The sequence below is a fragment of the Gastrolobium bilobum genome, unplaced genomic scaffold (assembly GCF_033153095.1).
Source record: "Gastrolobium bilobum isolate Gb01-03AN ecotype WA unplaced genomic scaffold, APGP_CSIRO_Gbil_v1 utg16812, whole genome shotgun sequence".
NCBI lineage: Eukaryota > Viridiplantae > Streptophyta > Magnoliopsida > Fabales > Fabaceae > Gastrolobium > Gastrolobium bilobum.
This window is the reverse complement of record NW_026896311.1, coordinates 20,114-33,873: the sequence shown is the minus strand read 5'-3', so window position 1 is coordinate 33,873 and position 13,760 is coordinate 20,114. Positions and strand designations below refer to the sequence as shown.

Below are 13,760 nucleotides of genomic sequence, written 5' to 3'. Positions count from 1 at the left end.
GTAACAATTATAAGGAAAACATGTAAGACGGAAAATTAACTGAATAACGTGGATGCAATTTTATTGAGGTAGAATCATGTTTCTCTAACATCAGTAAGCATGGCCCATGGGGGATTAGAAAAAGAGAGATAGAGGACGAACAATACACTAGAGGTAGAAAAACCAGAGAGTTGTACTTGGAGTTGACAGTTGTGCTTCTGTTCTAACCAACTCCTCCGCGTCAGCAAAGCTAGTCTGCCCATTCCTTTTCTCATTGGGAAACCAGATTGAGTACATCGATTTAATATTTACATCTTTGACAACAAAAGAAAATACGTAGAGTTCAATTTGTAATAATGATTCACTTCACCTACCTAGTACAAATGCATTTCGAGGAAAATTTTTGCTTATTGCGGCGAACAGCAAAACAATCAATTCTTTTACCACAAGGAACATCACGCTTTTATGTAACTGCATGTGGAGGCTTATAAAATAAAGGCTAGAATGCGTAACACTTCCAAATCATGTGCAAAAACCTCTTATGCCTCGAGATTCACTAACACAATTTCCTAAAATCACCATACTACCTCCAATAGGAAGTCAAAGTTTACTATTTAGTATAAGGGGGGCATGACAAGTTAGGCCTAAAATAAACTGATTATTAACTAATCCGGGTAATAGTGTATTCAAATTGAAGAACAATTTCTGGCGAATGTATATCACAAAATAAAAATGAGCACAAGGGGTGTAAGGTGAGAAAATTATCCAAAGAGATTTTCCACTATAACGATATGAGAATATTAAAAAAAAAAATGTACTGAGTAAACCAAATTAGCACACTTGTACCTACGTTAAACATGATGAACATAATTTATGTAGAATACAACCTCGTGGCAATGGGCTCATGGTCTCTTCGGACCAGACAGTGATAAGTTTAGTTATTAGACAATGGAAATGCCTCTGATTAGCCACTTTCACATCAAGACCCTGAAAAACCGGGACTTGACTAGGATTAGTAGCTGTTTTGCCATATTTGTTGGGACTGCTTAGATTGTTGGCTTTGCGAACCTCCCAGGGATGCTTCCCTAGAATTTTGCTGTTGATGTTCCATAGGAATGCCAGTCTGAGATTGGTAGAAATTAGGGTACCCAAGGGGTCCAAAATGCTGTGAAGGCTGCTGCTGCTGCCTTTGCCGAAATCCACCTGGTTGTTGATTCTGTCCCTGCAAGCTGTAATATGTGCTCGGAGGAACTGCAGACATTGTTCGAGAGCCAGGCCCATGAACCCACATGGGAGAATTCTCATTCTGGCAGAAAATACAAAATAGCTTAACTTATATGCAGTATTGAAAGAAGAGACAAGATTATCAGTTATATTTTTTCCTTGCCCCCACCCCCCAAAAAATTACAAATCGGAGCTAATTACTGGCTACAAGAACCAGATCAACATTTTTTAGCTAGCCTTTAAAAGGACCATGATTTTTAATGAGCATAAATGAAAGAAAATTTAACAGATCATATCAGTTTGAAATAGAATCATCATGATGATTTGAAATTGACACAACTCTTTAGTGAAGAATTGTTACATAAAATGAAAGGCAGTACTGTAAATCATTTTAAAATCAAGATATTTGTACCTGCTGTAGCGAAATCATGTGATTGTTGTCCTTAAACTGGGAACTTATTATGTCATCATATCCAATGGTTGCCCCAGTAGGAGCAGCAGGTGGATTCAGAGGAAAATTTCCTCCAGGAATGTTTGTTGAACCGCCAAAGCCATATCCAGGTGGAATAGCAGCAGCAGACTGAGGCAAGCTGCTGACAGAAGCACTATTTTTATATTGTGGAAGCAGTGCTGCCAGAGACTGGTGATATGTTGTGCTATTTCCAGCAAAAGTCTGCTGAAAAGCTGATGGCATATAGGTATAACTCTGAGGCAAGAATGGATAGCTAATCATATTAGTATAGTGTCCCAAAGGAAGATTAGGTTGGGAGTAGGGATGCACAGCTAGGTGGTGAGGAAGTGTAGGTCCAGTGGCAACATTAGCACCTGGAATGGTTTGTGGATTAGGATGAGGTGTAGAAATGCTGCTAGCTCTGAGAGCCTGCATAATGACAAGGAAAATTATCAAATAATTGAATTCCCAAGTTTTCCTTCTTCCTATCCTATAACAATAAATTCAAGATACAGATGCAGCATTTAACTCTGCAAATGTAATCATTAACCAACAATCTCAATTCAGAATACACCAATGACTAGCTCTATAAACATTTCATTAAAGGAGAAATCAATCATTGGACCACTAGTACTGGCATAATAACACACAAAGTAGTCAAAAAGTTCACAGTTGGTATGTAATATACACACTACGCCAACATTAAGCTAATAACATAATAGCCAGGGTGAAATTTGTGATATACCCTAAAGTATTATGTAAAAAAGAATTTATTGGAATACCACTCAGCACTTCAATATAACATAAGCCATAATTATAATTCCACTGCACATTTTTTAGGCTAAGAATGCTCTAAAATTCTAAATACTCTGTAAGCTGGAATAGTATGTTTCATGTATACAACATACTCCTCTCAAAAGCTTGTATATAGAGACACATAAATAAGCTAGAGCAGAAATGCACCTCTGACATGGTTATGGTGGGACCGCCAATTGAAGGAGCAATGTTGCTATATTTTGCAGGCATTGATTGTGTTGCAGGGAAGGGTGAGTATGGGATAGCCTCCCTTGCTGTTTGAACTGTCGAAGCCAACAGAGCACTGGGCAAAGAATTTGAATATGCCTGCTAAAATATCAACAGTCAACACTAAAATTTAGAGGTAGATAGCAGGGTTAGTATATAGAATTACAAGATAGAAGACAGAAACTAGAGATATATAAGTTGTTATTACTACATTAAAGCAACAGAAGATGGTCTCCGTAATATTGTTTTATGGGGAAAGAAATTAGCTATATACTAATAAGGGTAGGGTTCATTTCAAACAAGTTCATTTAGTAAAGCACCAGAGGAGTGATATAAAAGCACACATATTGTCCAAGCAAACTGGATGAAACGTCCAAGAGAAGGCATTTATATGCCTGCCCAGATTCCCAATTCTCTGAGAGTACTCCTTGGCCTTCCTCTACTTCTACTTACTGGTATAAAATCAAAGAGGAGACAAATTTATATTTAAAAATGGACCAACAAATTTAAGTTAATTTGTATAATAAACCCACTACGCCCACCCAAAGGACTGGGAGAACACAAGGTTGATTTACCAAGTAAGGAATGGACAAATGCACAGTCCCGGTCATCCCAAAGTTTTAACACTACAAGATTTCTAATTAGTCAGTTTGCACCAACTTTAATTCATTGAAGATCCAAAATAAGACCCAGCCATAAAACATGTTCTATATAACATCCAAAACCTAACAACCCTATGCATTACCATTACACCAGAGAAGGGAGCAAGGTTCTGCATCTGTGAGCTTGTCTGTGAATGAGGAAATGTGACCTCTGATTGTTGGGCATTTTCATAAGTAAACCCATGTGAAGATGAAGGAAATGAATATTGATTTTCCTGAGCAGTTTCAGGGGGTTCAGGTTTTAAAACCTCTTGTTGTGAAATGGAAGAATGTTCATAGGTCACAGCACTCGCACTGGTACCACGAACTAAATTTCCATCCTGGGTAGTAGTAATATGCTCCTCGCCATAATAGTCAGGATTTCTGCAAGAAAGATATGTTTAAGGAAACTATGAATGATCACGATATTGCATGTTTGCAACAAAGTTTACCATTGTACTAGCAACACACCTAGCATCTGAGGATCTGGCATCCAAGGATCCAATTGTTGAAACATCCATCACTCCAGATGTATCTTCCAAGTTATTTTTCAAGGGCCTAGATGCATATGGCCCAGATCCAGGAAGTGGAGCACTGTTTCCAGATCCAAAACTTCCGAAGCTCAGATTCAAGCATTCTGAAGTATGGAGTTGTAAGTGATTCGGAATTACTACAGAAGGATTGTCCTCCTCTGGTTCAGTCCCCTGATTATCTCTCTGTAAATTTAACTGCTCTAAGTTTGCAGCCACTGATGAAACGCCATCTTCAGCTGAAAGGAAGAAATTCATAATTAAGACTAAGAGTCTGTTTATAGGCAAATGTCTATCTTACAACTATGAACTGTAAGTGTAAAGCATCCTAGTCACCATTATTATGAAAAGGATGCCTGTGAAGTTGGTAAGAATTTATGTCCTTATAGAAGCTACCATAAAAAACAGATGTACCTCCTGTGTTATCGTCTGATGTACTTCTAATAGATATGGAAGCAGATCCTTCATCGTCTGCATTCTCAACAGAACCATCTTCAGTCAAATGTTCATCTAAGTGAGCATTCTGCTGCCAATTAGCTTCACCGAAGCTTGACGAATTCGTATAGTACTCAGAATTTGCATGGGCATCAACAACAGCATATACTCTAACATCATGTTGGTTCTCGATACAAGGCCATTCATCATTCTGTGGAACATTGTGGCTAATAGCATCACCTTGATCAGTATTCGTCTCTGAAACTGCAGAAGCATGAACTTGCAATGAATGCAAATTGTAATCTGATAATTCTGGATGCATCAAAACACCCTGATGATTAGCACTGTGGATGGAAATGTTATGCATGGATGACTTGGCCTGTGGCCTACCCCTCTTGACAATGTCAGCCATTGATACTTGACCCACATTCCCCATCCATGCAGACTGCAATCCATCATGCTGTGATGATGAAGAAAATCCATCACCGATGCCTAATGCAAATGTTTTATTTTCAGTAGCAGCAGAATCACTGCAAAAATTTTCAACATACATGAGACATGGGAAGTGGGAACTCCACCTTGGCTACATAATAATAACAGTTGAGTCCAAGTGCTTGCAGGAACAATAAAAAAAGACATAAAAGTTTAAGCCACCAAAGATAGCTAAAATAGAAATAGTTACACAACAAGCAAATACTTTAGGACTTCATATATTTTCTATTTATAATTAAATGTAACAAACAAAAGCTGCAAGAACAAACCATAAAATGAACACAAAAACTATCAATCCATATTCAACCAATTTCGTTCAAAAACCAAAATATTCATTATTTGTAATACTCAGCACAGAGAAAACAACAAAGAACCCTAAAGCAATCCAGAGAACAAATGGGAGAAACACATCTACTGTTTGAGAAAAGAATAAAATCTATACTGGAAATAGATTGATGCAATATAGATTAGGATTGTTTGTGTTATTTTTAATGTATGGAGTTGATGATAATTGTGTACTTTAGGATATTGACATCTTTCCTTAATTTAAGGGATATTATCTTTGATAAAATATCAAGTTTAAGGAAATTTATATTTTGTTAAGATTATGTATCTAATTAGGATTTATCTAGAATTTTTATTATCTTCGGGTTATAAATACCTTTAGGTGCCTTATCAAATTGAGACTTTTAAAACTTTTGCACGATTGAAAGTTGATACTTCCTTTATTCAGAGAATATCTAAGGCTTGAGTTAGAGGAGCACTTCACCCTTGATGAACACTCCAGGTTTATCAAGGGAGTATCTAGCCAAGAGGAGTACACTTGGAGTCTTGGTTACCCACCCTACATCGAACTGGTACGCAAGCATTTCAATCCCGCTTCCATGTTCCATACACTGCTTTCAATCTCGCTGCCATGCTTTGTTTGCAGCCTTGATTTTTGTGCTCATCACAAACTTCAAGATTTCTTTGTCACTCTCCATTAATTGAAGATGGAGAGATACAATGTTCTTCTTGCTTAAACTCTTCAGATGAGTACAAAATGTTTAAACCTCAGGAGGTGAGTTCTTATTGAGGAGGAGAATGATGCACATTAGATTAGAATAATTTTTGTTAGTTTTAATTTGTGATTTCATGATAATTATGTTATTTAGTTACAGACATCTTTCATTATTTTTTGAGAGTTAATCTTTGATAATTATCTAGTTTAAGGATATTAATATTTTATTAAGATTATGTAACTAATTAGGACTTATTTAGATTTTTGTTTACCTAGGATTTTTATTTATCTTTGGGTTGTAAATATCCTTTAAGCTCCTTATGCAATTGAGACTTTTGCATAATACAAATTTGATACTTCTTTAATTCAGAGAGTATCTGAGACTTGTGTAGGAGGATCACTCTAACCCTAGAAAAACAATCTAGGGTTGTCAGAAGATTAACAGGCCAAGAAAAGTACTGTTGGTTACCCGATTTACATCATGGATGATAAGACTGTAAGAGCTAGATGCTTTGACAGCTTACTTGTTTCTTAAATAAATTGAAGAAATCAATTTCAACATTTGTCATCTGGCATATAATACAATTGAATTTCATACTATATTAACCCCTGTAGGTGGTCAGGCTTAGTTCTCATCTTATAACTAGGCCAAATTTTTTGCATATGTATCATAACCATATGAATCCCTTTAACCATTGTGACTATTGTAATATAAGACTGAAATGTATTTTTTCATATATTGATTGACACCCCAAAGGGTTCTTTTTATACAGATTACAAGGTAGTTAAGGAGATGAAGTAATAAATAAAACACACAGTAACCGAAGAGGCATCACACTACTCAAAGATACTAGTAGCTAGAAACAAGTAAAAGACTCTAGAATATTCTACACTCCCCCTCAAATTAGGAGATATATATTGATCATCCCCAACTTGCTAATTAGATCCTCAAAGATGGGTTTATGTAATCCTTTGGTGAGAATGTCGGTTGTTTGCTCCTTGGTAGGTATATATGACAAACATACACTACCCTCCTCCAATTTTTCTTTAATAAAATGACGATCAACCTCCACATGTTTGGTTCTATCATGATGTACAGGATTTTGAGCAATACTGACTGCAGCCTTATTATCACAATAGAGTCTGACAGGTAGAGAATAAGATATCTTTAACTCTTCAAGGAGTCTTCTTAACCAGATTCCTTCACAAATGCCATGGGCTAGCGCCCGAAATTCTGCTTCTGCACTGCTTCTGGCAACAATAGTTTGTTTCTTACTTCTCCAGGTCACAAGATTTCCCCAGACATAGGTACAATATCCTGAAGTGGATCTTCGGTCCATTGCAGAGCCAGCCCAATCAGCATCTGTACAGATTTCTATCATCCTCTTGTGTCCCCTTTTAAAGAGCATTCCTCGACCAGGGGTGTTTTTGAGGTACTTGAGGATTCTATAAACCGCACTAAGGTGTTTTTCCTTAGGAGAATGCATGAATTGGCTAACCATGCTAACTGCAAATGCAATATCAGGCCGAGTGTGAGATAAGTAGATCAGCTTCCCTAACAACCTTTGGTACTGCTCCCTGTCAACATTTTTTCCATCTTCAATTCCCAATTTAATATTGGGTTCAACAGGAGTTTCTGCTGGCTTGCACCCGAGCATACATGTTTCTTGTAGCAGGTCTAGGATATATTTCTTCTGAGATAAGGAAATTCCCGCCTTGCTACGAGCAACTTCCATTCCAGGGAAATATTTGAGTGATCCAAGATCCTTCAGTTTAAACTGATTAGCTAAACCCCCCTTTAAAGATTTTATTTCCTCCCAGTCATCACCAGTGACAATTATGTCATCAACATAAACAATGAGGATAGCAATTTTGCCACTATCTGAGTGTTTAAAAAATAAAGTGTGATCAGTCTGAGCTTGGTCAAATCCTCTTTCTTTAACAGCACGAGTAAACTTTTCAAACCACTCTCTAGGGGATTGTTTAAGTCCATAAAAAGACTTCATCAACTTGTATACTGAACCATCTCCCTCTTCAAAACCAGGTGGTGGATCCATGTAAACTTCCTCATGTAAGTCCCCATTTAAGAAGGCATTCTTTACGTCCAATTGATGCAAGGGCCAATCAAGGTTGGCAGCAAGTGATAGTAGGACTCGGATAGAGTTAAGTTTGGCAACGGGAGCAAACGTCTCCTGATAGTCTATCCCATAAGTCTGAGTAAATCCTTTGGCAACCAATCTGGCCTTATATTTGTTGATGTTGTTATCTGCATTAAATTTTATTGTGAACACCCATTTGCAACCTACAGTTTTCTTTCCTCTGAGAAGTGCCACGGATTCCCAAGTTCCATTTTTCTTAAGTGCATCCATTTCTTCAAAAGCTGCATCCCTCCATTTAGGGTCATTAAGTGCCTCTTGGATATTTTTTGGAATTTTTGTACTGTCTAATATAGTGTTGAAAGCACGAAAACCTGGAGATAACTTTTCATAAGAAATGTGATGAGAAATAGGATGAGCAGTGCAAGATCTAGTACCTTTTCGAAGGGCAATGGGCATATCTAGGTCAGATGTACCGGTGTTCTCAAGTGGATTGCTGGAACTAGGACTCGAGTCAGAATTCTGGCAGTCTAGAGGATCTTGAGGAGATTTACGCCTACTGTAGAATTTTCCCCATTTACCGGGAGGATCTCCAATCTCTAGTACAGTTGTTGTCCTTTTCTCCTGTACATTAACTCCCCCTGTCTCCATAGGTAAAGAAACAACACTTGTTTCCAAGGGTAAAAAAAATGCAGTAGAATTATTTGGAATCCAAGACTTGTCTTCATTTACACCAATAGACTCCCCCTGAAGAGAAGTCGAAGGAAAAAATGATTGTGTTTCATAAAAGGTAACATCCATAGAAACAAAGACCTTTCGAAGAGAAGGTGAGTAGCATTTGTACCCTTTTTGATTAGGAGGATATCCTATGAAGACACATCTAACAGACTTAGGATCAAGTTTTGACCTTTGATCTGGAGGAATGTGAACAAAAGCCACACAGCCAAACAACTTTGGAGGAAGGGAAGAGAAAGCCCGAAAGGAGGGGAAAAAAGGGTAAGGCAAGATATGGGAGAATGAAAATTCAGGACACGAGAGGGCATCCGATTGATGAAATATGCGGCAGTCAATACAGCCTCCCCCCACAGGTATTTAGGGACATGCATCCTAAACAAGAGGGCTCTAGCAACTTCAATGAGATGCCTATTTTTTCTTTCAGCCACCCCATTTTGTTGCGGGGTGTTAGGACAAGAACTTTGATGGATAATACCTTGCTTGGTTAGGTAATCCCCAAGAACAGAATTAAAATATTCAGTACCGTTGTCAGTTCGCAGGATTTGGATAGAGGTCTGGAATTGAGTTCGTACCATAGCATGAAAGTTTTTAAAGTGGCTGCAGCTTCAGACTTATCCTTTAGAAGATATACCCAGCATACTCTAGAATGATCATCAATGAAAGTAATAAACCAACGAGTTCCAGATATATTTTTTTCACGAGCAGGCCCCCAAATATCACTATGGATCAATGTAAATGGAGACGAAACATTATAATCTCTGAGGGAATAAGAAACACGAGAGTGTTTTGCAAACTGACAATCATCACAAAAAAAGGAACTTGGTTTTTTATTGATAAATAAGTTTGGAAACAACTTTTGAAGATAAAAGAAATTTGGGAGTACTAAACGACGATGCCACAACAAAACATCATTACAATCGTCTGATAAACAAAAAGAGTGATTCGCAAAAATTCTCTTTTCATGAGAATCTTCTTCAAAATAGTAAAGTCCTTCTTCCTCTCTAGCACTGCCAATCATCAGCCCCGAATCATGTTCCTGAAAAACACAGGTTTTGGCAGAGAATTTAGCAACACAATGCAATTCAGAGGAAAGTTTACTAATAGAGATAAGGTTACAAGTAAGAGAAGGGACATGAAGGACAGACTTCAGAGTAATATGATCAGAGAGCTTAATGGATCCCTTTCCCGCAATATTAGAGAAACTACCATCAGCAGTCCTTATTCGTGACGGATGATAATAAGGGGTATAAGAACAAAACAAGGATGCATTACCTGTCATATGATCAGAGGCTCCTGAATCAAGAATCCAACGACTACTACGATCAACATGAAATGCCATACCTTGTTGAGCAACATGACTAGTTGCCTCAGCAGATTGAGACATCACCTTCTGGAATTGCTCATACTGAGCTTTCAGAATGAATACACCATCGGAGTTTGGAGAGGCACGAGACTCCTCACCCTTATCATCAGAAGAGATTTGATAAGCACGACTCTTGTTCAGCCCCTTTGTTTTCCAGTTTGGTGGTTTTCCATGAATTTCCCAACATTTTTCGCGAGTGTGACCACTCTTATTGCAATGAGAACACCATCGGTCAGAACGTTTTGCATCACTAGGGGGACGAGGAGTACGTTTTGCTACTAGGGCAGATACATCGGAGGATTTAGAGTTCTTGTCTCCCAACATTACCTTTCGGCGAAGTTCCTCCCGTCGTACCATAGAAAAAACAACTGCAATGGAAGGTAACGGGTTCTACCCCAATATCCTTCCACGAACATCATCAAGATCACGATTAAGGCCAGCAAGAAAATCATAGAGACGTCTTTTCTCTAAATAACTCTTAAACTTTGCATTAGCTTCTAAACCTTGAAGATCTGCTGCATCATAAAGATCCAACTCCTGCCACAGAGTTTTTAAAGCAAGAAAGTATTCAGTAACAGACATCCCCTCTTGATGTAACTCTCTTACCTTGGTGTTGAGTTCAAAAGCTTGAGAAGCATTGCCTAGGTCAGAATAATATTCTTTAATGGCATACCAAATTTCCTGAGCCGTATCAAGAAACAAATAAGTTTGACTAATATCAGGATCCATGGAGTTAGTCAACCACGTCATGACCAAGGCATTTTCAGTCATCCATTTATCATAATCAGGATCATCAGCTTCGGGTTTTTCCTTTTTTCCATCAAGATACCCCATTTTCCCTTTTGCTTGGATAAACAGCTTGACAGATTGATGCCATTGCACATAATTCTTACCGTTTAAACGGTGGTTAGTAATCTGTATAGCTGGGTTGTCTCCAGAAGATGAAGAACAGGAAAGAGGAGAGACACCGGAAACATTACCGGATAATTTTTCAGAATGCTTATTCTCATCCTCATTATTTCCAACTTCCATCGTTCTAAAAAGAAGGAGAGCAACAGGTCACGCCTATTGTCTTTGATAACGAAGAGGAAACAACTGGACTTAGCAAGAAAAGTGCTCCAATCATGATTTAAACCCTCAGAACAGGAAGAGGGAAGCCAGGCGAGCTGTTCTGTGGAAGCCGCGTGACAAACAGAAGCTGGCAGGGTGGCGCGTGGCTCACACGCGCCGGAGAGGCAGATCTGCGGTGGCGGCGCGTGGCTGACGGTCCGGCGACGGGGCTGACGTGGGTCGACTCGAAAATGGCTTCTGAGTTCAGTGGTGGTCTTGGTTTCGTGATTGGAGGGGTCCAGATATGGTTTCTGAATTGTAAAAGCGAAACAGTGAAAAAAAATGGAAAAAAGACGACGGAGGTTTACAAGAAGACCACAGGATAACCTGCTCTTGATACCATATTGTAATATAAGACTGAAATGTATTTTTTCATATATTGATTGACACCCCAAAGGGTTCTTTTTATACAGATTACAAGGTAGTTAAGGAGATGAAGTAATAAATAAAATACACAGTAACCGAAGAGGCATCACACTACTCAAAGATACTAGTAGCTAGAAACAAGTAAAAGACTCTAGAATATTCTAGAGTGACACATCTTTTCCACTACAATCATGTAAACTTTGTTGTGCATAAATACGAAGGAAAGTAGACCTGTGGGATGGTGGTCGCCTGTTCGCATTATTTCCCAGCACACTAGCTGTAGAACCTCCATAAGCAGATGCTCCATTTTCCTTCTTGTATACAGGTTTTCCCTGCAGACCAAAATCTGACCTCCAAAAACATGGAAGAAATAAATATAAAAAAAAAAAAAAAGTGGCAAATAAGTTCATAAAGTCCAGAGCACAATTCGACTAAAAGCATATCAGTTCCAACACCCATCATCCGCATACCACTACTGCTGAATTGGTTGGTGCCCCCACGTCCACCGTGACGGTCTGTGCCAGCCCAACCACCACCACCACCACCACGACTAGATGAGTTATTTGTCCCACTCGCACGAGACCTGAAATCTGTTGGGTCCTTAATCTGAAGCAATAAGAGCAAGCAGGTAAAGAAAAGGATAGAGAAACGCAAACAAAATATCAAAAATAAAAAAAGGGAGCACATAGATTCACCTACTGTCAATTTATCAACCTAGGCACATGTACATGCTAATTGAGGTGAAACATAAAAATATGCACCCTCTATAATTAGCATTGAAACACACTCTAGAAGGAAGAAACAGAATTGATTATCAAGCATAAAATCAATTCTGAACAGCGGAAATAATATATACATTTCCCTACATAAACACACACCTCTTTTTTCTTTTCTCGCTTGCTCTTCACCTCATGAAAAGGATCTACACAATTAACAAACCTAAGATTAGAAATAAAATTTTGAACATCCAAGTTCCAACTAGTGCGTGCGTACACACATCTGATAATGTTGCACCCATTCACGTGTATGTCACGTGAATTGCAAGCAAAGCAACAATCCCCCACTGAACAATCATATCACAATGTTTTTTTTTTCTCCAACTGATAGAAGCGTTGAACTTCAAAACAGAAAAACGTTAACGATGGAACAGAACACAGAGAGATTGAACGAAAGAGAGAAAAAACTCGAACATGAGAGAGAGAGAGAGAGAGAGAACCTTGGAAGAGAAGGCGACTGACAGCTTCGTTGGGGTCCATGTTACAGTCTTTGAGCATAGCATAGATCTCGTTTTCAGGGAAATTGCTCACAATCTCCTTCAAACTCTGCACCATATTCCTCGACGACGCCGGAATCGTCCCCGATAACCCCTTAACGCCGTCATTGTTGTGGCCACCACCGCCCTTCCCACTCATCCTCTCTCTCAGTTCCCACGCCCCACAGGGCTCGCTCACCACCGCACTAGGGTTCCGCCGCGCCAAAAACGAAAAAGAAGAAACCTCTCTCTCTCTCTCTCTCTCTCTCTGCACCCAGAAAGCGAAAACCCCTTCTCACTCTCTCCCCACTCCTTTTGTCGCATCTACAAATTTTATTTTATTCTTACTAAAAAAAAACACAGCTGATTTAAATTAAAAATATTTTTAATACATTATTTAAATTTATAAAAGATATGGCTATATGTTTAACAGATACAATTTATAAATTTATAAATTATAAGAAAATTTAATTAATTCTAAATTAAAATTAGGAATGATATGTTTCATTCTTTAAAAAAAAAAGGATTTATTTATTCTTCAAGTACTATATTATGATTTAAGAAATAAAAGTAAAGCTGCTGAGGTTGATAAAAAAATTTGAAAATAATTAAGTAGATACTGTAAGTATTTGAGTTTTTCCAGAAAAAAAATTATTTCAAGAATATAACTAATTAAAAATTTAAAGAATTTAATGTAAAAAATTAAAAATAATTGATAATTTGAGAGTTTTAAAATTAAGTCACATATTTTAAGAAAGAAAAGGATACAATAAAAAAGGGTTACCAAAAATTGTCTCATTTTTAAAAACGGTTACTTTATTTTATTATATAAAAATAAAATGTTAATATTGTAAAATAACCATAATTTGTTAAAATCTATTACTTCTTTTAATATAATAATTCTGAAGCACCAATTGTTCATATGGTATATAGTACTTCACTGGTATATCATCACGAGATGGTATCCGGCGCATTTAATACTTGGATTTCCTAAGCCATAAGCCCATAAGGCTCAATCAAGTGCAACAAATTTGAATTTTGTTTTCTTCATCTTAGTGTGCGT

The 13,760-nt window shown here is 37.8% G+C and overlaps 1 protein-coding gene across 1 annotated transcript; it reads right to left on the bottom strand.

Annotated features, from left to right (window-relative positions):
• Positions 1-689: 689 nt before the first annotated feature.
• Positions 690-12,992, bottom strand: LOC133298854 (uncharacterized). Its single transcript, XM_061498231.1, has 10 exons — positions 12,662-12,992; positions 12,324-12,367; positions 11,916-12,051; positions 11,677-11,791; positions 4,263-4,813; positions 3,790-4,087; positions 3,423-3,702; positions 2,618-2,779; positions 1,616-2,083; positions 690-1,285 (listed from the first exon to the last, which is right to left on the bottom strand). Exons 1-10 carry the CDS (start codon positions 12,855-12,857, stop codon positions 992-994), a joined length of 2,544 nt encoding a protein of 847 aa, XP_061354215.1. The 5' UTR covers positions 12,858-12,992; the 3' UTR covers positions 690-991.
• Between the last annotated feature and the right edge of the window lie 768 nt (positions 12,993-13,760).

Coding starts and splice junctions, on each gene's coding strand:
- LOC133298854 (XM_061498231.1), bottom strand. CDS start 12,857: ATGAGTGGGAAGGGCGGTGGTGGCCACAACAATGACGGCGTTAAGGGG. Junction 2,780..3,422: donor CTCCCTTCTCTGGTGTAATG/GTAATGCATAGG, acceptor TTGATATTTTAG/CAGGCATATTCAAATTCTTT. Junction 1,286..1,615: donor ACATGATTTCGCTACAGCAG/GTACAAATATCT, acceptor ATTTTCTGCCAG/AATGAGAATTCTCCCATGTG.